The following is a 27,390-nucleotide window of genomic DNA, read 5'->3' as shown; positions in this document are numbered from 1 at the left end:
ACGTGCCTCATGCCAGCAGCAGAAATCTACTATATTATCTTATTTTTTATCACTGTTTTGCAAAGTATGGTCGAGCTCAGCCTGGCTGATGTGACCTGTCTTTGCAGACCAGGCTAAAAGTGTCATTACTTTCTGGTGCAAAGGAGGGTCACGTCAAAGTATTTGAGCATTTCTCTGGGGGCTGAGAATTATGCTCACTGCGTGACATTCTGTGATTGATTTGCATTGTAAAATAATGCAGCGTCTTTTTTTCCCCCTAACCGATGCAATCAACATTTCACTTGAAGAAACAGACTTCAAGCGTTATTACTGTGTTGGGGTGTAATATGAATGTACTGTCAGACCTTAGTCATCTGCCTGCCACCATACAAGCTTCATCCGAGACTGATTTGGCAAACACAGCAACATGGTGGCTGGATGTAACTGGATACTAACTGGACATAATGATATAATGGGCACATTGTTTTAATGGTTTGAACTCAGAAATTAGTTAGCATCCGTCTCTGGAGTAAAAGACTGTTAGTAGTGACACCCCCCAAAAAATCTGTTTTTTTTTTGTCTACTGAATGAGGTAGTGTGGAATTTGACAATGATGTCAGATTTCTTTGTAGTCAGAGAGGATGTTACTATCTTCCCTGCCGCCATTTGTATGCATTTTAATGGTCTGGGTGTACAGATTGTACCTTTTTATTACACATATTTCAGCTTCCTCTCCTGGCAAGATTCGGCTGGATGAATGGGTTTACATCTCTGGAAGGGAAAAGATGCTGAAAGTCTCAGCTCAGAATTCAGAAATGATGTGCACTGCGTGGTCGTGCATTGTTTTTTGTTTTTTTTTTTTTCGTTTTTTATCATTTCGGCTTTCTTTTTCAAAGGCCATTAAACCCTCCAACTGACTGTAGCAGGTTTCGTCTCACTGCCGCTCTTGTCATTTCAGATAAACTGCTCAATAGCTCATGCCGCTGATGTCCCAGGGCAAATTCGCAATGATGACATTATCTCGTCAAAAAACGAGAGGTATGCGTGTATCCGTATTGATCATCTGTTGCGCTAATAAATGAAGTACAGCTAACTGAGTCTCCGTTGAGTGATAATGTTGAAGAAAGTTTAGCGTCGATGTCTGGAGCATCTTCGACCTGTTCTCACCGCGCGTATGTCTGTTTCCTCTCCTCTGCTTTTAGCATTAGAATGCCTACACTGTAAATACACAGGCGGGGGCTGTCTGTACGAACTCGGTTTTCATTAAGGGCATGTCGGCAGCCCTGTGCGTGCTTTTATTTAGCCGGTCTGAGACCTATGGATGGCGCAGGGGTGAGCCCGTCATTGTGTTGCCCGAAAAGGTCGACCAGGATGCAAGTCTCGCACAGAGCTCTGAAACGCTTGTCTAAAGGGAAGATTTAACGGCGGGTTTGAAGGGAAGGTCAGCCTGGTTTATAGCCGTAGATTATGCGCGATTGTTTCTTCTGGGGGCTCGCTGATTAATTCTAAACCCTGGCTGACAGCTCCTTTCTGCACCGCGGATGCACTTAAAAGAGTTCGGATGGCGTTATGATCCCACTTTTTGACAACACAGCATTAAGCAAGCCTCCCACTGCAAATTCACTCTGCTCCACTTGATAACTTACTACTGACCTGAGCAGAGATGGGGTCACCTTCAGATGAAATCTGACCGCTCAGAGAGTCAACACAGCCGTCTTCATCCTTGGAGGTTGTTAAATACAGAAAAGAGGGATCTCTTTTGTCAATGCTTATCTCAAAATGAAGCATAAATCTTTATAATATAATTTAAAATGTTTGATTTCACATTATATTGTTAACATATATGCTTTATTCGGTAGGCCTACCGTTTGTGTAGATTTGGTTTTGCCAGTTTCATAGGTTTGTGTGTCAGTATAATGTGTGTATTGTGATATCCTGAGAATTGTTTTCAGCTGAGATTAGTTGTGTTGAGGTGTGGAGGATTCACATGTATGGTATGGCAGAATGGCAGAATCTGATTTGGGGAGTTTCGCTTATCTTGCTTGCATAAGACTGTGGGTTAGTCCATGTTAAAACATTCTGTTCTCCTTTCTCATGAATATTAAAAATGACACAGATGAAATAAACTGTGGGCCGAACGCACTGCCTGTATTCACGTTTGCATTTGCTTATTTGTTTCTAGATATTCGTCACACTTTGACCTCGTTCACATCGATTTGAGCTCCTTTCATAGAGTATTAGAACAAAACAATTGAAAAGGAAAAAAAAAATCATCTTCTGTGTGTGTGTGTGTGTGTGTGTGTGAATACTGTGTGAGGGTATTGAAAAATATCCCTTAATCCATTTTTGTCTCCCTGAGGCGAAACTGTCATGGAAATGTGCTGATATCCATAGGAGTGAAGAGAGCAGACCCCGTCCTGTCGCTGAGAGCTCTCTCTCTCCTCCACGACGCCACACAAAGCCTGCTGACACCGAATTGGAGCTAAATTGCATTTATTGTTTTCTTTGCTGGGATAAAAGTCACGGAAAGCGCTTCAAACAGTAGGAATTAACAGAGTTGATAATCTGATCTCGCGCTAAGATGCTGGAGTTCACTGGTGCCAGAGATAAAAGCAAACAAACACAGTCGCTAGTGACTCTGTCTGTGCTTCCTGTGGATTGGCTCAGAGGAGTGACTGGGGATGAAATTGGCTCCGGAGGCAGATTTGGCTGAGAAGTGCAAAGAAGTAGATTTAAAGAATAGGGGGGGTGAGATGGGCGGGTCTTAAATTCAGCCAATCCCGATGCTTGTTGTGGTGCCAGTCCCAATGTTCTGCCAAAACCAAACTCTGCTTTATGGCCTGTCCAGATTGTCACTGTGTTACCAAGGCGACAGGTGTATGGCATCTGCATATGAGGACAGTTGAAGCAGGAGGAAGTATGTCCTCAGCCTCCTGCTGGTAGACAGTGACTATTTGTAACAAGCTGAAAATGCCCTGAAACAGCACCACTCTGCAGGCATGAGGGTACTGTTGTGGTTAGAGCAGCATCCCTGAGCGTTAACAGCATAACCCTTAAAGGGAAAATAGACATTAATAGCATGAAACAATGGCAGTCTACTTCATCCAGAGGCCTGGTGGAATGTCATGTCTGAAAAGTTTGGTTGAACCCGTGGCCCACTGCCTTGAGAGTCTGACGGCGGTGTGGCGGAGTGGCACCTGCGGACCCCCGAAGCCACGCGGAGCGAAGGGGCACGTTCCAGCAGAGCCTCGCGTGTCCCCACCTACCCTCTTCCCCAAATCACTGATCCCGACTTATCCAGGTAGGAAATCAGCGGGACTCAAGGGATTTGCAGTGAGCTGTGAGGATGAGCCCAAATCTGTAACAGGTGGCGACGGAGGGTGCCCGCCGCTGATCCTGGCCGTCGCGGTACACGGCGCCTGTCCCGCGGGAGGTTTAGTGCCTCGGTGCCATCTTCAGGTGCTTAACCTTTAACCAGTTCAGATATGTCAAACGATTTGTTTGTTTGTATTTACTATTTGGCGGTAATCTGAGTACAAAAAAAAAATACATGAATCCACACATGAGCAGGCAGTGAATATTTTGCCTGTCCGTCTAGTGGTGTAATGTTATTACTTCTATTCACTGCTGAGGGAGCAACCCAGCTATCAAGGGAGTGAATGAATGAGTTAGGGAGGCATGGATATGGCGGTTTCTTGGGTTGCCTCCTCCAATAGCAACACAGAATTTCCATGCTCTATCTGTACAGACAGAACAAAAGTGTTAAAGGGGCGAAGCTTTAACGGAACAGCTAGCACCCAGCTGGCCTTGCCTGGGAGCAGAGAGAGAGCCACTGAAAGATGTGTGAACTCTGAATGAATATCTTGCAGTACTGTGGTTCTCAAATGAAGTGGTACAACCAGTGAGCATGACAGCATGTCATGTCTTCTCACTGCTTTTTGCCCCACAGCAGATCCCGGATCAGTTGGACAAAAAAGATGCGACACTCTGAGTGTACGGGAGTTTTTTTTTTTTTTTCCACATGAAAATGATTATTGAGCCTATCATGAATTATGAACATAATTATGTACAATATATGAGAGTTAGGTGTATGAACATTGAGGTTGGGGTTTGCTATATGCAGGTTTTGACAGGGAAAGAAAAAAAAAAGACGCTTTGAGGAAAACAATCAGTGTGTTTTTGCTCCACTGCCCTTGATTGGAACCCATACAAAGACAGCATCCCTGGCTCTGGGAATGACCTTTCAACACAGTGTTCCTCTCCTCTCTGTCATTCAGGTCATTCATAGCGAAGGTAAACCTTGTGAGCCGCACCATTTTGTGCTTCGTGAGACATAATGAAAAGGTATAAAGGCAATAAGTCACGCTCTTGGCCTGTGGGAAAATCTTTAGAGCGGTGCTTATTGATTTTGTTTTCTGAGTCTCGTTTCTTTTGGTATGTCCTAGTTCTATCAGTGTTGTTTGATAACCTGTGCAAGCGTCAATATGCATGCATAGAACCACTGTAAACAATACCTGCCTCATGCTTTTTAAAATTTCCTTGTTTTTTTTTTTGTTCTGGCTCCTGACTAGGTACTGTCCAGTTGCAAATTCTGTAAATATCACTGTTCAATTAGCTTCCACAGTGCCACATTGAAGCAGAAAGGTTTGATTTTATTTGTACTCTGAGATGTCAGCAGTTCCTGTCATGAGGTTTGTGTGAAGTTCTGAGAATCTCAAAATAATGCCAGTATATTTTGTTCTTTAAAAGGAAGTGTGAAGTAAATGTTCATCTCCTGTCAGCTCTCAGTAACACCTACAACCATAACCAAACGTGTCAGATGGTTTAAATAATAATAATTAATAATATTAATGACAATAATAAATTGCATTCGTATATTACCTCTGATCCCATTTCAGAGCACATTACTTTTGCATTCATCATTCGAGCTTCTCCAAGGGAGGGCTGAACTAATGGCAAAAAGTAGATTGTTTTTATGAAATACAGAACAAGTAAGCAGCACAATTTAAATGTCAAACTTTAAAAGTTAACAGGCTGAAATTAATTACATGCAGCGTCGGAGCGAAAATGTTCATATGTTCTTGCTAGCCAATCGTTTATAATCAAAATTGTTGTTTTATTCCTGTTCCATTTACATAATTGAGGCATTACTGCACTTTCCTCCACAGCCTGAAAGTGTCTGTAAAAAGGCAGAACTGGCGGACTGTGCAGGCATCGACTGTGAGTCATGTGAACTTACTCAAGAGGAAGCAGACTTGGCATTTTCTGAATTGTTCTTACGTTATTGATGTCCTTGGCAATTAATTTGACAGGCAATAGGAAAGCATTTGGAAACAATTTCGTGTTCTCACCTGAATGCACCTTGCTGACCAATGAGCAGCGGATCTCTGAAAATGGCATCTGCACTAATTTATCTTTTTTGTCATTTGTTGCTTGATTTATTGAAACTCTTGTCTTTATGAGGCCCACTTGCCATTTTTTGTTATTTTTTGTCGTTTTGTGACGGCTGTATCTATTGGGCTGAGGAGGGCTTCATTGAGTGTTGAGATTAGAGCTTAGAATTAGAATTCATAGAATCTCTTTGGTATGTGTTATTTACTTGGTATATGTTCATTTTGGATGTGTTTAACTTTCATCTTGGATGTGTTTAACTTTTTTTCACATTGGCGTGTTTAAAATGTTTTTTTTTTTCCCTGTCCATGGTTCAGTAACTACAATTTTTAAAGTCAGATGACAGAGTTACTGGCCTGAGCTAAAACTAGATTCTTTCCCCTCTAGTTCTCTCTCATACCGACGCTGTGTGGGTGCAACGTGGTCTATTTCGGGCTGTGCCTGGATTTACCAAAGTATCAGTTTAAAACGCGCTGGTCCACTCGAAAATGAATAGTCGATGTACAAGATCCGCACATGTTTAAGCAAATAAGGTTTGAAGTGGTGTTTTATCTGCTTTACATAATGTAGACTTGCACCTTCTCTCTCTCTCTCTCTCTCCCACGGTACACACTACCCCACCCCCCCCCCCCCCCCCCCCCCCCCCCACCCCCCGATTAAGATCGTATGAAGAAAGTGCAAAGATAATGAGACAATGAGATGCGCTTCCGATAGACAGGAAAGACCACACCACATTCAAGCGAGGTGAACCTCTCTGTAAACTGCACACCCCGTTGGCTTCTCCTCCGTGCTTTCTCTGGAACTGTTGCTAATTTCAGATATCCCTTTTCCGGGGCCTTATTTATAGGATTTGCATACGTGTTATTTAGTTATCAAAGTGGTGCCCGGGGCCCTGGAATATAATTCAGACTCGCATAACCCAGGCCCCTGCTTTTCTGTTCTGCCGCTGCTGCTCTGGAGCATGATGGACTGGGATCTGCACTGTTTGAGCTGTGTCCCCGCTGACTCTGGTGTCTCTCTTATTAGGCTCTTTGCAATTTACATCCTCTTTGCAGCACACAGCTTGTAGTTTGTGGCTTCTGCGATGCTTGTTTTAAGTGACACATGGTTTTCTGCGATGTAAAACAAAAGTTATGTAGTGCAGGTTTTTTTTACAATAGTATTAGTACATTTACATGTACTAATAGGAGCTGATGAGTGGAGCATGTGTTCTGCTGATAAAGCATACTTGTAAAGTGTTATTTTGAATGGACTCTGATTAAATAATTTGGAAGAATATTCAAATTCTCATAAATAGTAATGTGATTTTTTGGGCAAGTTTCAAGTAGTAATATACAATAGAGAGCTTGTTTAATGATCTATAATTCATCAGCCAGACGCTGAACACCGCAAATGTTATATACAAGATGACATTAATTTTACAGTGAGAAGAAATGGATTTTTAAATCATTTAACTCATTTGGGACCTCAGACGGGAAATGCGTGTTGGTGGCATTTAGTTCTGTCCAGCGGCGTGGCTGACTTCCTAGCTACAGTATGGATTCCACAGACTGGATTTTGTTGCGCTACTGTGCACGCCAGGATCATGCCGAAACAATGGTGCTTTTTCATGGTCTGCTGTCTCTCTTGGTGACAGCAGACAAAGCCTGTCATCCGAGATGTAGTGCAGGTGAACGCTCCTATGATCCTTAGCGCACCTGCAGAATCAGTTTACCCTTTCAGGATACACTCAGGTGGTTTCCAGATTAAGGTTTCTCAGGGTGATTTCGCACCCTTTACCTGACTTTACCTGTAGCCTTTACCTGTCCTCAGAAAATGTGCAAAGGGGAAGAGGCTCCACTGTGGACCAGTCAAAGCGCAATCAAAGGCATCGTTTTGGACTGGAGCTCTTTAGCCAGTTTGATCATTTATGTGACGTTATTAGATCGGACAGAAACCATCAAGTTCAGCGCTGCAGCAGTGACTCTGGATGAGCTGAATCAGATGTTGAGGAGAATCACCATGCAGCGTCAGGTGTAATGCAGTGTTGAGCATGATTCAGTGTTAAGCACAAAGCAATGCTGAGCTCGATATGCAATTTAGTATAAGGCAGTGTTACGTGTGATTCAGGGTTAAGTGGGATGCAGTGTTAAGGTGTAGTATAGGTACACTGTATTATAAGGTGTAGGACACTGTCTAGTATGGCACAGTGTTAAGCACCATGCACGATTAAGTGCAGCACAGTGTTAAGTACCTTGCAGTGGGAAAGACAATGACATGTTAAGTATGATGGCATTAAGTGTTAAGTGTGATGCAGTGTTAAGTACGATGCAGCATTTAGTGTCATGCAGTGTTAAGTGTGATTCAGTGTTGTTAAGCACAGTGACAGAACCTATTGCTCACACTCTGATTCTCTCCTACGTCAGTAAAGTGGTGGTGGCTGGAGAGTCACACTCCTGTGAATTCCTATCTCTACCGAAAAAAGCAGGCGGCAAGTCTCTTCTCCATGCCTGTCTCTCTGAGACCACGTGTGTGTGTGTGTGTGTGTTTGTGTGTGCAGGCCAGCCACAGTCAACTATGAAATGCAAATACTGCAGCATCCTCCTCCACCCCAAAAGTCAAAAGCCCCCCCCGTCAGAATGGAAAGGGGACGGGGAGGCGCTGCAATTGAAGCTCTCCAGGTGCGGGTGGCGGACAGCGATTTAAAAATGCAAATCTGACGCAGGCTGGCAGCGCATGAAGAGGAGCAAGCAGAGCGCAGATGGCGGCGCTCTCGCAGCGTGCAGTGCGCTTTTAACGTCCGCAAAAAACCCAGCCCTCAACCCCCCCCCCCCCCCCCAACACCCACCCCATCCTGAGGTATGCGTTTACATTCAGGAGACAGCAAAGGACACGCCTCTCTCTCAGATGTACGTGCCCAGGTGTTTGACAAATTCAGGAGGCGAGGAGAGGGCACTGTGCAGCGTAGCGTTTGCCGGACTCCCACACCGCGGTCGCAAAACAAACTGCGCCTCCCATAGCATTTGTCTCAATTGAAGCAGCTGTCATCAGCTCTACTGTCCGTAGTAAAAAAAATTCAATCCCCGCGTGGCCATAAAGAGAACGCAGAAAAGCCAAAAGTGCAAACACGCACAAGAGCTGCGTCCCCACCTCCCCCCACACACACACACAGACACGCAGGCACACACACACACACACACACACACACACACACACACACAATGATTTTTGCTCGCCTCAGTTTTTTTTTTTTTTTTTTTTTGCTTTCTTTCCACATAGACTGTTTTTTCCTCTGGTAAGGAGAACTGTGCAGCAACCAGGCTGTTGTGCTTCAAGCTTACGCTACCAGCGCCACTATGCCTCAGCTGTACACTACCTGTGTTTCAGGTGTACCTTGTCCATACTGACGTGCTTTGATTGTGCTCTACCTGTACCACTGCGTTTCAGGTGTACCCTGTCTGCAGTGATGTGCTTCGATTGCGCTCTACCTGTACCACTGTGTTTCAGGTGTACCCCCTCTGCAGTGATGTGTTTCAGTTGCACTCTAACTGTACCACCGTGCTTCAAGTGTACAGTACATTCGTAGCGAGCCAACGAGACAAGGTGTAAACAAAAAAGCTGATTTTTGACACTAATTCCTCCTGTGTCTTGGACCAGCTCGGCATGCCACCATCCAGATTTTCCGCTGCGGAGCAAAGCGGAACTGTCCCCAAAATCGACGATTAGACAGGTGTTTCTACAGCTTGCGTGATCAAATTACCAAAATATTTATGTGCCAGGCAGCCAGATGCACCCAGGGTAACCCTTTAATCTGGTTTCACAGCTTCTCTGCACAAGGCAGGGCTCCATAAATATGCAGCCCATTATACTGGTGGAATAACTCCATTAATGGCATCCAGGCTCGCCTTATTGACAAGGCCCGGCCGTTAATATGACCCGATATATTAAGCTGACAGGAAGAACCGGAGCCATAGGATACATCTCCCCTCTAATTGGCAGGGAAACCCTCTCAATAGTTTCTTAACGTGCTTTTTATTGGCAGTAGAGCTTATTCTAAGTGCACGTCTTAAGGATATGGGGTAAATATGTTGGCTGTGACCAAATGGCGTGTGTGTGCGCCTGCGCGTGTGTGAATGAGTGTGTGTGTGCGTGTGTGTGAGTGAGTGTGTGTATGCGTGTGTGCCTGCTCGTCTGTGTGTGAGAGTGTGCGAGCTACACACCACAAGACCACCTGCTCTACAGCCCTATAAGCTGGTGCTGTCAGTGTATCATCTGTAAGGATACCTTCCTCACTGAGATAACTGGCTGTGCGGTTAGGCGCTTAGTGTGATTAAACACTATGTAAATGCAGACATAATTAAAACATAATAATGAACGAGTGCAATTAAACACTCAGACACTGATCTTTCCTGATGTCCTTTAATGAAAATCCTTTTTTGCCTGTTGGCTCAATGGTAAAATGTGTGTACCCTAAACACACACGCACAGGTCTAGGCTGATAGATTGGCCCAGAGATATTTGATTTCACTGCAGTTGTCTACAAATGACACATCAACAGCAGTAGATTTCATTTATATTTAATTCAGAATTATTTATGCTCTGGCTTGTGTTTACACCCCATTTACTTTGGTGTTCAGGAAAACTTTTTTTTGTTTGACAATCATCAGCAATTCTTAAGGAGGAAGCGATATCCAAATATATTTTCGTACAGTTCCTGACACACTGATATTTTCTTTGTTAGAAAGCTCCAAGCATTTGTAGTTTCGCATGCAAACATTTTATGCATTTTTTATATTGTGATTTATGTCTTTTTGGCCCCGATTGTTTCAAAATTTTTGTTTTTTTCCGATAGGGAGGTCTTTGTAGTCTAACTATATCATCTATAGTCTATATAGTATACATATAGTCTAGCTATAGCTATAGCTAGAATATTTTATTGTGATTTAGAAATGAAGAACTAAAACTTGTAAAATTGTGTAAGAAGATAATTTAAGTAATTTACTGTTTTACAAGCAAACTAAATAACATAAATGTATTTAATAGATCATTATAAATGATAAGCACACATAATAAGGATTTTCCTCCAGTGTTTTTTTTGTATTCAAATAAAGCCAGAATAAATGTTTACACCTTTAAAAATATAAAAGATTTCCCTTTATTAATAAAGTGAAGTAATGGATAAAGAGGCAGTGGTTGTTCCATTAAGAGGCATAACTCATTCTTATATTTAGGTATATCAATATTGTCTAGACTACCACTAAAATTGAGTTAGTTTGCCCTGCCTGTATTGACCAGTGGCCGAAACACCACATTGATGCACCGCTGACGAATTGAGACACACAGGAGAAGGCACTCGTCCATTAATTGGCTGTCTAAATTGCCCGTGGTTTAGAACAGGAGTCACTTTATGTTTCAGAGGCCGGGCCTCTGTTCAGATTCTATCATGCAATGAACCCTTGTGTTAGAGTGCCATGTGTACGAAGACTGGTGTCCTATATTCACATCTAGTGATTCATATATTATGTTATGTCATAACAATGGATTTGAGTGGGGTGGGCTCATAAGGACTGAGAGTCCTTAATCTACAGAGAATTTGTAGTTTACATGCTGCATAGAATTTTTTTTTCTTTTTTTTTTTTGCGGGCAGATATAATTAACTGAAAATGAAACTATTCTGCCATGAAAGTGTCCCTCTTTATGTAAAAGCAGAAGGCAGAAGCCTACTCCACACAGGCGCCTCTGATACAGTCGGCTTCATTTGTTAGTCCTTTGCATCGCAAGTAATTAAAGAGTGTGACTGACAAAATGTGCCGCCTGCCCTTCGAGAGGGTGCCGTTTACATTGAGCAGGTAATTTGAAGTCGGGAATTATGGGATTCTGTAGGATGTCTAATTAGCAGGGTCCCATGTTTTCTTAAGTTATCAAAATGTACCAATCTGAAGATTAAAGAGAGAGCCCTTGCATTATTAATTATTTCTCCAGCAGGAAATCTTGTTGCACGGCAGGAGACGTTTCTGTGTAGAACAACACGTAAATTCTTTCCTTTCTCCTTCACAGACAGACAATTTCCCCGCAGAGTCCAATTACATGGGCAGCAGGCAGCAGTTTGTTCAAAGGTAAGGGCTGCTAAACAAAACATCCACCCCTGTCAGTGTATGACTCCCTTAGACCATGTAACTCAGATTAGCGCCGCTAAAAAGCGCCACCACTCCGCCTTCCTCCTTTTTTTATTTTACTTTATTTTATTTTTTTTCCATTTTTTTAGCAGCTCCACGTTCAAGGACCCCGAGCGAGCGAGTCTTAGAGACAGTGGCCATGGCGACAGCGACCAGGCCGATAGCGACCAGGACACTAATAAAGGGTCTTGCTGTGATATGTCTGCCAAGGAGGCCCTGAAGATGAAAGCCACCTCCACTAAAGCCCCACCTCTCGAGCAGGGTGAGTCGCCACTCCCACTCTAACGGCAAGGAGATGACATAAGGAAACTCCGCTCTTTCTCCTTCTTCTTCTCTCTCTCTTTCTCTGTCTTTCAGTCTCTCTGACTTCCATATATCTTACCCTCCACCCCACCTCCTACATTTCTTTCACTCTTTTTTCCTTTTACTGTTTTTACCACCTACCCCCCCACCACCCCCCTCACACACTCCACATCTCTCCGTCTTTGGTGTCCCCCTTCACTCTCTGTTTAGCATTCTGGCCACGTTATCAGTTTATCAGACGAGACAAGCCCATTATGATTTTATAAACCAAAGCACTTTAGCCCTTCCATTTAGTCCAAGCAGAGAACCAGCACTGAGCGTCATTCCTTAAAACTTTAATAATGGAACATGGAAAATGACTTATCGTACACAAGGCAATGTAACATCTTCAGATTGATTAAATATGAATAATTATTTTAGCCACTGCCGTTAGCAGAAATTACATGTGACACATGTAGAACAATGGGTACTCTGATATTAATTTCTCATTCCTCCACTTCAGTTGTTGCAGAGGGCTGTATGTGTTGCCATACCGTGTACCTTAGAGTGTCGTGCAGCTTGTACCAGGCACTTCAGAATACGGTTGTTCAGGAGCACATATTTTTGGTCATTGCAGAATGACTTTTACATTGCAAAGAAATGTGCATTGACTTTTACACTGCAAAATAGCATGAAAACATGATCAGAACAGAAATGCTTCAAACTTGCTGTAATTTATGCCGTTTTATACTGTTATACTTATATATTATATTATCAACAAAGAACAATAAATCTAAATATATTCAGCAGAAGGCCCGAACTCTGGCAAACATTGACTGCGTTTGTCTGCCGCAATCACCACATTTTCATTTTAGCTTGAGCAAACGCACCGGCAAGAGCAATTGGCCAGTTTAAGAGGCCCATATGTTTCATATTTTCAAAATGTACCAATTTAATCACCCATCGGCACAGAGAGAATATGACTCGAAATGACTCGAAATCACTGGCGTTTCGCCGCAAACGACAACAAGAGGATTGCCTGTGGAATGGTGTTGGTAATGTCCGGATCCGAGCGTAATGACATCTCTCGGCAAATTGCAGATTTCTAATGATCTTTTAGAGGCTTCACGCATGAGGTTCAGGAGCCGAAAAAAGCGCTACATACAACGGCTATTTATCCCCTCGCAGACGAAACCCGATGAAGGCTGTAACTTTCCCTCAGCTCTGAAAATCGATATGGTCGCAATAAGACAGTTAACTGGTTGCAGCTGGCTCTGTTTTACCAATAACATTCTGTTTCTGCGACTCGTTTCCTGGGCAGGTTTCCAATGGCTCTTTATTGAATTGAAAAGACAGGGGGAGTTCGGGTCATATTTTAAAAGCACAGAGGGTGCGTTTCATTGTTTGTTAATATCTCCTGGAGTGAAATGACACTGGTGTGATTTGCAGTGCTGGGGAACAGTAGCTCATCGAAGTGGGGGGAGGGATATAGAAAAAGACCCCTTTCCCCCCCTTCACCTACCCTGCTAAGTTGTAGGCAGAGCCCTAGAAGTGTCTCAGCTTGGCTTGTGTTAGTAATGTAATTGGAGGAAATGTAGAACTGCAGTTCTGTATTATTTAGATGAGGCGGATGAGCCGTGGGTTGTTGCCTGTTGTGCTGTAGAGGAGTGAGGGGGTGTTTTCCACTCGTCAGACTGTCAGAGATCCGCGCGTCCGCGGACTTCTGTTCTCATGTGGACTCGCAGCCCTTTTATCAGCTCTTAGAAAACTAAGAGGAGGCAGAAGGCACTTCTGCAAGCTAAACTGAGCCCTTGTCGGCATTGCCATGCTTAATATTAATGCCGTCTTTGCATCGATTTCTGCCTGGTCTTCCCCCCCCCCCCAGGCCTCCACAGCACGCAGTGGCATGTGGAGTGCAGTGGTGCGTTACCTTAACATGGGCATCGGACACGCCCGGTGTCTCCAGAATGCAGAGCTGTATTAATGGAACCGAGGATTCTGGGGTGGGGGAAAAGCCGCAGTGTTGTTCTGATAACGCACGTCGCGTGCTGTACCTTCTCAGCAGCTGGGCTGATGACAGGAAGCGTGTCTTTTAGATAGCGTCCCTGGGTTTTTTTTTTTTTTCCCTCCACTACAGCGCTGTTCAGCCTCCACAGTGACTGAAGCAAGCACTTGCTGCATCGGAGGCTGAGCTTGTAATTTCCTCTGTGCACAGAGGCATGCCCAAGGCACTAAAAATATACAGAAACACAGGAGTTGAGTGGAGGTCAGAACCTTCCTGGGTGCATCTTCCCTAATTTCCACTCAGCACAATCCACCCCTGATATTATTATTCTTCCCTTTTTTCAACTGCTGCTTTGTTTGAGTCCGTCCAGCTGGAAATGGAGACATGTTCCCAGAAATAGAAACTGCAGAGGTGCAAAGAGAAGGATGGGTGGCTAGAGTAATCCAGGTCCTCCTTTCAGAGCTTGCCAGTCAATGTACAGGACAAAGTTATATTTTTATTATTTTTCTTTCTTTGTTGTATTTGATTTTTAATGCACTTCTATTGGATTAGAAAAAAGAGAGAAGCAGTTTTCAACCCCTTCCATTGATATGCAATTAACTTTAGCAACTTTATTATTAGTATTATTATTACTGTTATAATTATTATGATTATTATTAGTAGTAGTCGCAGTAGTAGTAGTGGTAGTATTGCTATTATTATTATTATAGGGGTACACTATCAACACATCAGGGAGGTATTTTAAAATTGATTAAGTTCTCTAAATGAGTAGCTGTGTATTAATTAAGCAGCAATAAAATTGAAGCCGTATATTAATTGGTGATTAAGTGATGCAAGGATTTGCCTGCAGTACCGACTAATCCTGGAGTGTGTTCATCAGCGTCTGCTCTCCTTGCGTCCCGCCTGCAAGAACACAAGACAATATGGCTGGTGGAGGGAAAGGGAGCTGAGCAGCCCGCTGTTTGATACTGTGAACGTTCACACTCACCCCACCTAATTGGTTTAATTTGTGCATGGTAATACATATTTAAAAGACCATTGTTTCTGTCACCTTCCCCCTCTGCGTATGGCTATTGCTTATTAAAACAAAACAAAACAAAACAAAGTCAAGGCTGAACTTGCCTGGTGGTTATTAAAAAATATTGGTGAAATAAGCATGGCAGGACGGCATGTCAGTTAAAGGGAGGGTTTGGCTGTGGCATTTAAAAATAAACAATTATCTTATGTTTTAGCCATTCCGTTATTGCATGACCACTCAGCATGAACATGTGAAAACATGGCTCCCATTCTGAGGTCAAGACAGAATAGGATTAAGACCCAGGTCTTGATTACATTTTATTTTACAGATGCTTAACCCTTTGGAGTGTGCTGACATGTGCATTTATTGTTGGATAGCCTCCAGAGAGAATATTGACTGGTGCAGCAGCTATCTTTAAACAGAAGTAATGACATGTCAGAGTGCTTTAAAGTGCTGGGCACAACACCATAAGTGTTTTTGTAAGCTGTTATCATTTGACTGTCTGACCCGATGCATCTCCCTGGATCTGGGGTTTCGTCTGTCTGTAGTGGTTCACAAAATCAAAGCACTTGTGTGGAAGATAAACTGTTAGCATTCTAGAGCTGAAACATCTTCTGTAACCACAGTATGCACTGACAACCAGCTAGCTATCCACGGAAGGGTAGCTGACCACACCCATCAGGATCCAGCAGCTGGTAGCTAATTTGCTTGCAAAAACACATTTGTAAGCCTCATATGCAAAAGGGAAGCAAAGCCATTATATGAAGAAAATGGCAAATTTGTGTTTTTCCCAGCTACAGTTAGTCCCAAAGATAAGTAACTTAAAAGCTTGTTAGCTAAAGTACTGCCTTCACACCTGCCACAGGTCACTCACTTCAGTTTAGTGGGCTCTGGAGGCTGGTAGTGACTTGGCTTCTTACCAAGAGCTCCACAATACAGACTGTAAAAATATATCTGTGTGCATAGCAAATTCATGGCCAAATTCACTTTTATTAATTATTAAGCAAAATATCAAAAAATACCCCTAATTGTCACCTTTTAGCTTTTGTTACTGCAGTGAGTGTCAAGGTAAAACAGGTGGGTGTGGCACCAAGCTACATGAATAGTTTAATGGAGAGAGTTTCTTCCTGCTCAAGTTGCCCTTTTAGGCAGTCTCTGATTATGCTGTAATTGCATTGTTTGACTTTTTATTTTGAGTTAAAGCAACTTGAACCAAGCTTGTGTTTCTCTTCATTGCGCGGTGCTTTCCTGGGTGATTGTATAGACCTGTCTACATTAGAGGTTAAATGGCAGAAATTTCAGCATGGACTGCATGAAAGCGAAAGAGAGGGCTCTGCAAATGTGTCATGCTGTTTATGGTTGAAACTAAATCATAAAACATGCATTAAATCTCATGGACAGTAACTTGTAAAATAATTACAAACATGTGCCCCCGCAAAGGGTTAAAATGCAGTGTTTCCATCAGCTAATACAAACTGTAAGGTTAATGTTGATTTCTGTGGTCATGTGACCAAGACTGTAAGGCTGTGTGAACAGTAAGCAGTGAGGCTGAACCTACTTTGTGACATCATACAGCAAATGCTGGCCATGAAGACCTGATGGTGCATTATATTTTTGGCCATAGAACCGTAATGATAAAGATGTATGAGTAGAATACAGTTTTGTGTGTCATCAGGTAGGAATCAGTGTGGACTCATCCACACTTTCGTAGTTATTGTGTGGAACCTTCCTAGAAACTTGAGATGATGGAAAAAGATTGTTTGTAACATTTTTCAGTATGTACACAAGTTTTTTTTTTTTCAATGAGTCATCACTACACCTTGAAACTGATTGTTTTTTTTGTTTTTTGTTTTTTTGCTAAAAAAGAAAAAAGACATAGAGAAAGAAAACGATCTGTGTAGCCCTTTAGTTAACCATTCATGTCCGCTTGGTCTTTGGTGTTTTTCCACAGCTAAAGTCTGAATCATTTTTGAAAAGAATCAGTGTGCCTGTTACATAATTGTACGAGATGTGCTATTTATCTAGTCATTCAGAGGAGCCTGTCGGAAGTCCACCATGAGAGTCCAGAGGCATCACTGTTACAAAATGTAGGTAGTGAGATTTTTATTCTGCCCTACTCAGAAAATAGTAGCAAGTCACAAGAGGTAATTAATTAAAAGTATATTTCTGAAGGATTAATGTGTTGGTTGAAAGTCAAATCTGATGCCCTTTTCATGTGGGTTGCCATGGTAACCATTTTCTTTTTACTTTGGTAGTCCACGTGGGTCTGGAAAATAGCAATTTGACATCTTTCATATCTTGCAGTACAATAATGCAGGCATTTGTGAAACTCTGTGTGCCTTTGCTTATTTATTTTGAAGCCCACTGAGCTTTGAAAGTAGAATTTATCCCCTTTTTTCTACATCCCAGAATATATTATCTGTTTTGACTAGTTCTGACATGTTTTAGTTTTCATTCCAAACATGTTCACAACAGATATTCTGAAATTAGTTTCAGTTTGGTCTCTCCCCCCCCACACCCCTCCAGATTAAATGCTATGCAAATGTGGCTGAAGGTGTATGAATCTTTTGAGTGGCGTGTATTTAGCACAGCAGTAATCAAATTACTCCAGCGTGAAGCAGCTTGGAGGCTGTGGGGTGATGCAGGAGAGATTTTACACTAAACTGCTAAGATTGGACAGAGGCTTAACCAAGCCGCTACGGAGTGCAACTCGAGAGCGAACTTAAGACATGAGTGTTCTCAGGCAGGATAGAGAGCTGCAATCCCTGTTCCTCCCTGTTTTCTTTTACTTTATTTTTTTTTTCGGTGGGGGGGGGGGGGGGGGGGGATCCAAGTTAAACACAGACAGGTGTTAAAGTGTCCTTCAATAGATGTTTAACAGCAGCTTCAATGACCATTGCAGCAGCCTGGGTAGAGTATCTTGGATTTTGGCTGGGCGTGACCAAGAGCTGGAGTTGGCAATTTCACCAGGGAAGCGTTTGTTACTTGTTTCGAGGAACAGTGTTCTCTGCTTTTGTTATTTGGTCATTCGCTACTGCAGCACTCTATGATGTTCCAATAGCTGTCAAATATACTAAAGAACATGACATAGATTCGCAGTCATTTGAAGAACTGATAAATACTGTACAAAGAATTTGAAGGATCAACAATGTTTTCTGTTTTTTTTTTTTTTTTCTCATGCTAGAACTGGAACAAATCAGACAAAATCGGCAAACATTTTAAACAAACTGCATGATAAATGAAATCTATCAGCAACTGTATTTCTGTGCTGTTAAGTGTAATTGAAAAATAATAAGCCTTATCTCAGCGAAGCCCCTTGTTCAATCTGTGTTATAAAGTGTCTGGACTCCTCTGCTGTCATTTGTAAAAACGGCAGGCAAAATGCGGCCCTTTGATTTATGGGCTCAGTTTGCCAAGGCAGGACTGTACCTGACACCCTAATCAACACAGAGCCGCATCATGACAAACACAATCGGGTGTTCTGAAGCATTCAAAAATTTAATCTTTGGACGTTTGTCACTCAAAAAAATCAAACAAACTAACAAAAAGGACCACTCATTCATTGTACTGGAGAGGGTAGCAATTATACACCCACAATATCGTCTATTGCTGAAATATATATTGCTTATTGTAATTTTATAATATTAGTGCTGTGTGATCAAAATGTGGAGCAGTTGGAAATTGCCCTGGAAGAAGCGCAATGTCCTGTAGAGGGGCAATCATGGAGGCCGTGAGGCCGTTTGTCTTGGACTGACTGTAAACCATTTATATGGAAAATAGGCATTATTATTGTTATTACTGGCCCTCATTGTCAAGCCTTGCACTCATCTCTGGATGTTTTAGTAAGGTTTTCACCACTGATTTCCATCTGAAACAAGCTGAGATTGGCCATTCTTTCTTTTTTTTGCTGTAAATAAAGTCTTGTTTTTCCTGTTTTGTTGGTATTATCTGCCATTGTTGGTACTTTCTCTCTTGAACCAGTGGTTTGCCATTGTTTTTAGAGATTCAGGTTTAGCGCTCATTTTGCCATGCACAACATGTTTGAATTATGTGACTTTTCAGTATTTGTAATGTGAGACCTTGTTGTAATCATGTGACTTCAACACAGCTCTTAACAAGGAACATATGGAGAACTGTTGTTTGGTTTTGTAGCACCACATCTGCCACTTTTATTTGAATTTGAACTTTTTTGGGCTTTTCGAAATGACGATATGTTCACAGGGATGGCAGTTTTTTGTTACAGTTCCAGGGTGTTTTGTGGATTTAACTGAATTTGTGGATATAAAAAAACATACTTCTGCACAATGCCTGAATATCACTTTATGGCACTTAACATAAGCAGTAGGACCATGCACATGCCGTGTGTTTACCATGTGTTATATAGAAAGGAAGATAGGCAACAGTTGATGTGAACGTCCCATTAATTCATACACTACGGTCATCCCTAACATTTGTTATACATTAACAACTTACTGCCTCCTGTGGAGTAAGGTAATGTAAAACATTAAATTACATTTTATAGAGTTAATTGGTGTTCATTGAGCACTGATAAGTCATTTATTAGGAGTTGACTTATACTTGAGCACAGACGATGCAGTACAAATAGTTAATGTTAACAACATTAATAAATGGTAATAATGTTTTATTAATGGGTGATTAATGAGACCTTAATATGAGGTGCTGCCCTGTCCCCGTATGGGTGAACATCCTTATTAAATCATTATTTATCATTGTTTAAGAGGATAACAGTCACTTAATTTGAATTATCTAACTGACTGGAAGTTTATTTTCCACATGCTCGTTGGCTGTTAAAATAACAAAAATTAAGTTGCAGAGAATCTGGAAAGAAAAGTCATTATCTGAATAGTAATGAGTCATGTCTAAATAATAATCAAGCCTGTATGTGCTGAAATAACCAACTGCAGTAGCCAGCTGCTAGAATTCAGAGTGTATGTCATCAATCTCAAAATGTCTCCTAACGAAGGTTATCAGTCGTTCTCCAGGCCTCTGCCAGTGTCTTAATGTTTGTAGGTTTTTATACTGGACAAGATTGAATTAGAGATTTTTTAAAAACATGTATACTTAATAAAAATGGATTGCCTGTATATTAAGTCTACTGCCTGCAATGTTGTATTCTATTTTCTAATGTTGACAGAGAAACAGAATTGCAATGCAAGCCAAGTTGAACCTCACAGTCTGGTTCTAGATGTCTTTTTTTTTTCTTTAGGTGTTTTACAAACTGATACCCAAGTTGTGCCATAGTTGTTAGGGAGCAGTGGTTATAACCGAGAGGTTGCAGGTTCGATTCTCGCATGGGACATTGTCATTGTACCACTGAGCAAGGTTCTTAAACCTGAAATGCATCAGTAAGTTCATATAGTTGTATATTGTTTACAACCATATGTTAAAAATTGGATACCATAAGCAAATCACTCTGAATAGGCTATCTGCTAAGCAAAATAAATAACAATTATTATAAGAATCATAATATAATAACAATAATAATAGAGCTGAGGGAACAACTACTGTTTGTCTTGGTATGGTTATGACTTGTAAAAAAGTTGACTGGTACTCAGTAGGGATGTAACAATATATCGTGATAAAAAAATGTCTCGATACCATCATGGGACTGTGACGAAATCTACCAGGATATTACATGGTTATTTTGCTAGTATAGCTGTGTTCTACTAACTCAACTTGTATTGTTTTTGTTTTGAAGTTGTACCGGGGCGATTTGTTCCTTAGGGCGGTCGGGCAATACACCACCAAAGGGGGAAAGGGAGGGAATTTTTCTATCACATGGTACCACAGTGTTACACTAGCTGCTAGACAGTTTGTCCTGCCTGTGAATATCATAGTCCAATCAGCGTCAAGTCGTGTTCCATGGAGTACCACCCCTTTCGGGCGATTTCAGTCTGGTTGAAAATTGCCCAGATTCTGATGTTAGGGCAGTTTTTTTCGAACTGCAGGCACTGCAATGCAATCTGTATGGATTCCGGGTGGGCTTGCACTAACATGCTTTCGTCATACGTAACCTGGTGTAGGGATTGCCGGGGCAGCCAGCGATCTTGTCACATTCAAGGTCAACATGGCTAATGTTACCTTAACTCAGAGCAACTTGATCATGTCATTAAGGGAAAACCCGTTCAGTCGCCGTAGTAATCAGGATAAATTGGCAACTAAAGAATTAGAACCACCCAGACCAAATTTAAACATAAAGCAAGTATCTGCAAATCGGGGGAAATCGTATAACCGGGGATTTTTGTGGAGCTGGTATGAGCGGAAAATGTGGCTAGCAGGCTGCGAAGTATTATTGCAAGAAGAGATTTAGCAGGAGGCGCCACTGAATAGTACATACATAGTTCCAGCATTCATTGCCAAAGACAATTCATGCCAATTTTTGCACATGCTTAGGTCATGGCTGGCTACTTTTATTTTATTTTATTAAAGAAGGAAAGCAGAAGCACTTTAAGTTAAAAGGAAAAACAAATTTTATACAAATAAAAAATGCTTATTTATTATTTAATAAAGGACATTTTTCAAGTCATAATTTTTCTTCATTTTTTAATATCATGATAAATATCATATTGTGGACTTTTTATTGTGGTATTATTGTACCGTGAGTTTTTGGTATCATTACATCCCTAGTACTCAGCCTTTGTAAGAGATTGCTGAGCTGACTAGGCGGGTTTTACATCTATGCCTTTACTGTGTCACAAGAAAAAGATGGCGATGCAGGTAAACTGCAAGAAAATGATTTTTCGGCTAAGAACCCTGGATTTCTTATCCAGGCCCCAAGCTTTAAGATTTGTGTCTCTTGTTGTGGGAGATTTAAAGGATTATTCCATGTTCTGTTTAATACACAAACTTTATTAAATTCCATAGTTTAATTATTTCTCCAAGGGTCCCAGACATGATTTCCTCTGTATGAGCTTATGGAGTCAAGTCATGAGAGTAGAGCTGATCAGTTAATGTGGTTTCCCCCACATTGGCAGAAAAAAAATGAGGTGGAGCAAAAACATATTAGCAATGTTGTTTTGGAATTGGAGTATTGGAATCTGTTCAAACTAATAATAATATGAACATGTCTTACTCTTTGGTGGAGGGCTGTAAATTATAAATATCAGCACTGCTCTCTCTTAGCCCAGCTTAACAAATTATTATGTATTCCAGTAAATGATGACTGCAAATCCATAATTTTTACTCCAAATGGTCTTGGTAATTATGAAGCTGGGACCGACTGAAACAACTATGCAACATGATTAAGATGAATTTAATGTTCCATATCCAATTTTAGAGAAAGGGGCTGTTATAGTGCTTTCTTGCTATGAAATGCATTGTTTTTTAAATGTTTAAAATTTTGATATTCTATAGCTCACTGGAGTAAGACATTCTGAAAATAATTTATCATTCTTATTTTAAATGAAGTTATACCAAAGACTGCAGATCTATGTGAAGCTGATTTAATATTACAGAGTACTGAAGTTACAAGAAACACACACACACACACACACATATATAATATCTTATAATATATATGTGACTGGAGTGCAGCTGTAACCACTGGTCTGTATTTGAATATTGTATTGAATGTAACATTGTTGCAGTGCATTCTGAATTTTTATGATGTATTGAATATAACATTGTTGCTGTGGAGTTGGAATTTGAATGTTGACCATTGTTACTGTCAGACAACTTATCTTACTTGTATAGGTAGCAGTGTACTGTTTGAAGTTTGTAGCATCCACGGAAACCACTTCACAGCAATCTGTGCAAAACCACACATGTGGGCAAAGACATCAACATGTGTACACAAATAATGCATTCATGGTTGCATGAAAGTGCATTGTGTCATGTATATACTCTATATTCTGAGTATATACTCTATGTTCTAAGTTGTAACTAAATAGTTTATACTGCTTAAATTAACACAATAAAAAAACTGTGAGAGGAAATCAGTTTGCACACTCATTCATTAGAAGAATTAGCTGAACTTATATTAAATGTGATCACAAATCCAGACTAGAATTTATATCGGCATAGCACCCATGCAAGTAAATTGTTAGGTCACAGTGTCATATTAAAAGCGATTCTGTTTAGTGCTAAATTTGTCTTCGTACACTTAACTTACATGGCCATAGTTAAAAGCTCAAATTTATTCTCAACATCTCATTGTGCTTTGTCACCTGTGTTCCTGAAAATTAAATTGAACCTGCACCTGTTGCTATATATGTATGATGTACATTTTTTTTGGTATGGCAATGATATGGAAAAGGCTGTTATTTTTTCACACATTGTTTCTAGCTGTAGAAAAAAAGGCTTCATCTAGAAGTCATGGGACTTGCAGAGCTGAAAATTACAGATCTGAGCATTACAGTACTTCCAGGCTGTATTATCACCTCTGACTCTGAGCTCTGTACTGTACCTCTCTATACCGTTGCTTTGAAAAATTGCCTCCGAGTCATAAGTACTACTGCTTGCACTGCAAAAAAAACAAAAACATGCATTGGTGTAAGAGGTCCCAGTTGCTATGAACCTTCTAAATGAAAAATGAAAGTGCTTTGTTTATATATTTTTCCCCTCAGAAAAACAGATTGAGAATGTGGTGTCCTGTTGATGGTGTCCTATCGTGGTCACTTCCGTATGAGCCGTTGCAGGAACATCCTAATGCAAGGAGCATGGAGTGATGAAACTTTACCTTCCTTATTGCAAGAGGCTAGTGTTGTCAGAGACAGCAATTCTTCGTGCCATCAGAGACCTTTTGTAGCTGAACCAAAGTGTGTCTCCTGTAGCACCTCCAGGAACAGCTCTTCTGGCTGTGACTCTGCAGGATAGATTGCATGAACTCTGTGTGAGGCAGAGGCCCCCGGCAGTGCACTCCAGGTCATTATAATGGAACAAGTAACAAGCTCACAGACACAGACTCACAGGCTCACAGCTCACAGATGATCTACTCCACATATTCTGAAGAGATAGAAACGAGAAAACCTGAGGGTTTTTTCCCTTTTTTTTTTTTGTTTTTCCCTTTTCTCCATTTGCATGTGTTCATGTTTGTAGTATAAACGCACACCTATAGCTAAGGTAACCAATTATGTTGTACATGAACTGCCTACTGTCAACACATTGCCTGCTTCGATTTATCACTTTAACATTTGACAAGTATATGAAAGGGTGTAGTGGCAGTAGTAATTAATGAAAATTATTTGAGCCTTTTGTTTTGCATTTTATTATATCATATATTGTACAGTGTTTTGTCTGCCCAAACTGATTAATAACTTCATAATGGTGATAAGCGTGCGCGCACGCACACACACACACACACACACACACACACACACACACACACACACACACACACGTGTGATTAATTAGCGTTGTGTATCTATCCCCAGGGCCCCCAGTACTATACACATTTTGGTTTAACCTTTTACTTTAAGGCATTGCCGAGTGCATAATTATTCTGTGCTTAATTAGCAAGCTATTAAGAGTACTGATGAGATAATACAAGCCAGAAGTTATTTTACAGACAAAGGAAGAGAAGCAACGCAGAGGAAAGGGGGGGTTTGGGTGTAATGGGAGTCAGGCATATCTGTCCTTTGCTACACAAACAACTTGATTAGCAAAAACACTTCTATTTGATGCATGAAATCTCATTATGCTGAAGCGTGGCCACTTATTGTAATTTTGTTGTTGCTTTTGCGGGAGATTGTGATTTATCTATATGTTTTCCTCCGCACGGCCGAGGCGAGAGCTTCTCGAGGCACCCTGTTAATTCCGGCCGCTGTTTTCGCCGTCACTGAGACGATCTCGAGTGCCCGGCGGCTAACCATAGCCGAGCATGCGGAGGCATGAACGAGGCCGCCGAGCCTTTCGGAATGCCCCTGCGGAATCTTAACGCACGTTCAGATGGCACTGTCCCCCCCTTTCAGTAGGGTGGGACCAGCATGTCACTGAATACACGCTTCCGTCTCAGCAGAAAGGACGAGTGATAATACATTTTTTTCAGTGTGTGTGTGGACAGTCAATAATTGAGGAATAGAGGGGTGGCTTGGAGAGGGACCTCTCCTGCAGAACCAGGTCTTTTAAATGGCAGCGTCCGTGGGGAAGCTGTGGCACCTCACCGCTGCCTCACGTGTGACGTGTTGTCCGGCGACGCAGTCCCAGCGACGCCCGGGAGGAGATTATTACGGCTTCCTGTCACTTGCTGGCAGCGTGCCAGCCCGCCCATCTGTCACATGTCTTATTACAGCAGGTTATGTGTGTATTCACCGAGGAGGTGACAGACAGGCGCGCAGCATCTCGAGGTTACGCCGTGCATGTTCACGTCGCGCCACTGCGAAGTCACGCGTCCGCCGCGCGGCAGCAAACCGGCAGTCCAGCTGGCCTGAAGCACAGGCTCTGTGCGTTTAACCCAGGCCTCAACCCTGCAAGCCCGGTAAGGCACAAGTGAGAACCCAGGAGATCTGAATTAAAATGCAGCCATTCGGGCTTTGTGTGTAAGTGAGCCATTCCTTCTGGCTATGGAGATGTTTCCTAATCTGCCAGTTCCCCCTGCTGTGATGAGGTTGCCTTTGCTGACGCCAGTCTGGCTCTTACACCTTTGCAAGCTTACCCGATTCCCACTTACTATCAGTTTTGACAAGATCTGTACACAAACCAGCCATCTTTAATGGCCTTTTGTGGTTTCCTCTTAGAGGGGTGCTACGTTTATAATAAAATTACTTAATTTTACTAGCTCTCTCACCCCACCTACCCCACACAATTCAAAATTATTATTTATTGTCAATTTAGTGATGCTACCTTTAATGACATTAAATGAGGTCACTAAAGGCAACATCACCACCGTTAAAGGTGGCAGCTGGGGGGTCTCAAGCTGTAGCCTATGCCTGAGAGTTGTTGAAAGAAGATTTGACTCGATTTGGCTGTTACCCTCCCCCTCTGTCCCCTCACTTGGGGTTGTCCTCCGGTATGGCTTGTTCTTTTCCTTTTCTGGGTCTAGGTGGATCGGCAGGGACAAAACCTGCACTGCAGTGGGTTGGGGGAGGGTTCTCTCTGGGAGGGGGATTCTACGCAAAGGTGATAGAATACTCGGAGAAATCTATAAGATATAAGCACGGTCTCAAAGATATATAAGCTACTGTATGAGTACACTCATGGAGATATATGAAAGCGCTCTTAGGGATAAATAAGACATAAGAACACTCTCCAATGTACTACATGTAAGCACACTCTCAGAAATACAAAAGATGTTAGCACATTCATGTGAAATATAAGAACACTCTCTGAGACAGAGGAGATATAAGTACACTGCCAGAGAGCTGCACACTAGTCCTGGCTTTTATTAACCACCCTGCTATAAATATATTATAAAACCAACCTGTCCACAAGCATGTGAAATGATTCAAATATACCGTAAATTTACACTAACCAGCCAGGCATTTCAGTCCAGGTGTGTTACTGTAGATTTGCTTGTCACTGTAGATGTGTATCCCAGTGTGCAACGGAATTATTGGAACACAGGTGACAAACCCAGAGCTTGAGCTTTAATGCTTTTATCAACTTGCTATCAGCCTGTTTCTTAGTTTACTTTATTAGGTGAAGTATATGCTCGTTTTCAAGTAAGGAACAGGTGTCTTTTCTCTGATAATCCCAGTTTGTCATTCCTTTATCTTGGTAATTAAGATAAGCTTTATGTTAATTAAATTTGTCAAATCAATACCTGGAGGGATTGCAGGTCCCAGGAAATGGGAGCTTAATTTGAAAACTATTGTCCTCCAACATGCTCGAATCCTTCAATTATGAGGATTCATGAGAGAGCAAATGTCACCAAAGCTCGAAAGTGAGAAGAAGAGGAATAACATTATCTGAGGTTTGATTGTTTCTTTGTGCTGGACTGTTACAGTAGACATTCATATGGGCTCCTACCAAGCCCAAAGCACTTGATATTTAAGCAGACAAAGTAAGGGAGAAACAAATTTTGAAAAGCTCCAGGTACCTTGTAAACACCTGCTTTGTATAATTGTAAACACCTGCTTTGTCTCTTGTAAACACCCACTTCATTTCCTTGTAAATACCCAGTATGTCTCCTTGTAACCACCTATTTCTCCTCATAAACACCCACTGTACCTCCTCATAAATGCCCACTTTGTCTCCTCATAAACACCAGCAATATCTACCCATAAGCACCAACTTTGTCTCCTCATAAACACCAGCTATATATTCTCATAAACACCTCCTACGTCTCCTCATAATCACCCACTATATCTCCTCATAAATGCCTGTTTGTCTTCCTATATACACCCACTATGTCTCCATATAAACACCAGCAGCGCCTTCTCATAAACACCAGCTACATCTGCTGAAAACCACTCACTATGTCTCCACATAAACATCCGCTATGTCTCCTTATAAACATCTATGTTACATATATGTCCGCATAAACGCTCACTATAGCTCCGTATGAACACCGGCTACATCATAGCCATACTTGCTTTATTGTCACTGTCTCAGGCTCACTTCCACAGGTCAGTCAGCAAGTTCAGGCATTGCCCATAGCGTAC

The 27,390-nt window shown here is 41.7% G+C and overlaps 1 protein-coding gene across 2 annotated transcripts in view; it reads left to right on the top strand.

Annotated features, from left to right (window-relative positions):
- The window catches only part of LOC118786228 (protocadherin-17-like), a 50,226-nt gene that overhangs the window by 9,933 nt on the left and 12,903 nt on the right, over window positions 1-27,390 (top strand). Inside the window, exons 3-4 of one of the 2 annotated variants that reach the window (XM_036541334.1) lie at window positions 11,407-11,465; window positions 11,618-11,787. In XM_036541334.1, coding sequence (XP_036397227.1) covers window positions 11,407-11,465; window positions 11,618-11,787 — 229 coding nt within the window. Of the gene's footprint in view, window positions 1-11,406; window positions 11,466-11,614; window positions 11,788-27,390 lie in introns of both variants that reach the window. The other variant, XM_036541333.1, reaches the window with a different exon arrangement.

This window comes from Megalops cyprinoides, chromosome 11 (genome assembly GCF_013368585.1).
Source record: "Megalops cyprinoides isolate fMegCyp1 chromosome 11, fMegCyp1.pri, whole genome shotgun sequence".
In the NCBI taxonomy this organism is placed as follows: domain Eukaryota; kingdom Metazoa; phylum Chordata; class Actinopteri; order Elopiformes; family Megalopidae; genus Megalops; species Megalops cyprinoides.
The sequence above is the reverse complement of the archived record's forward strand: the minus strand, read 5'-3'. Positions and strand labels throughout refer to the sequence as shown.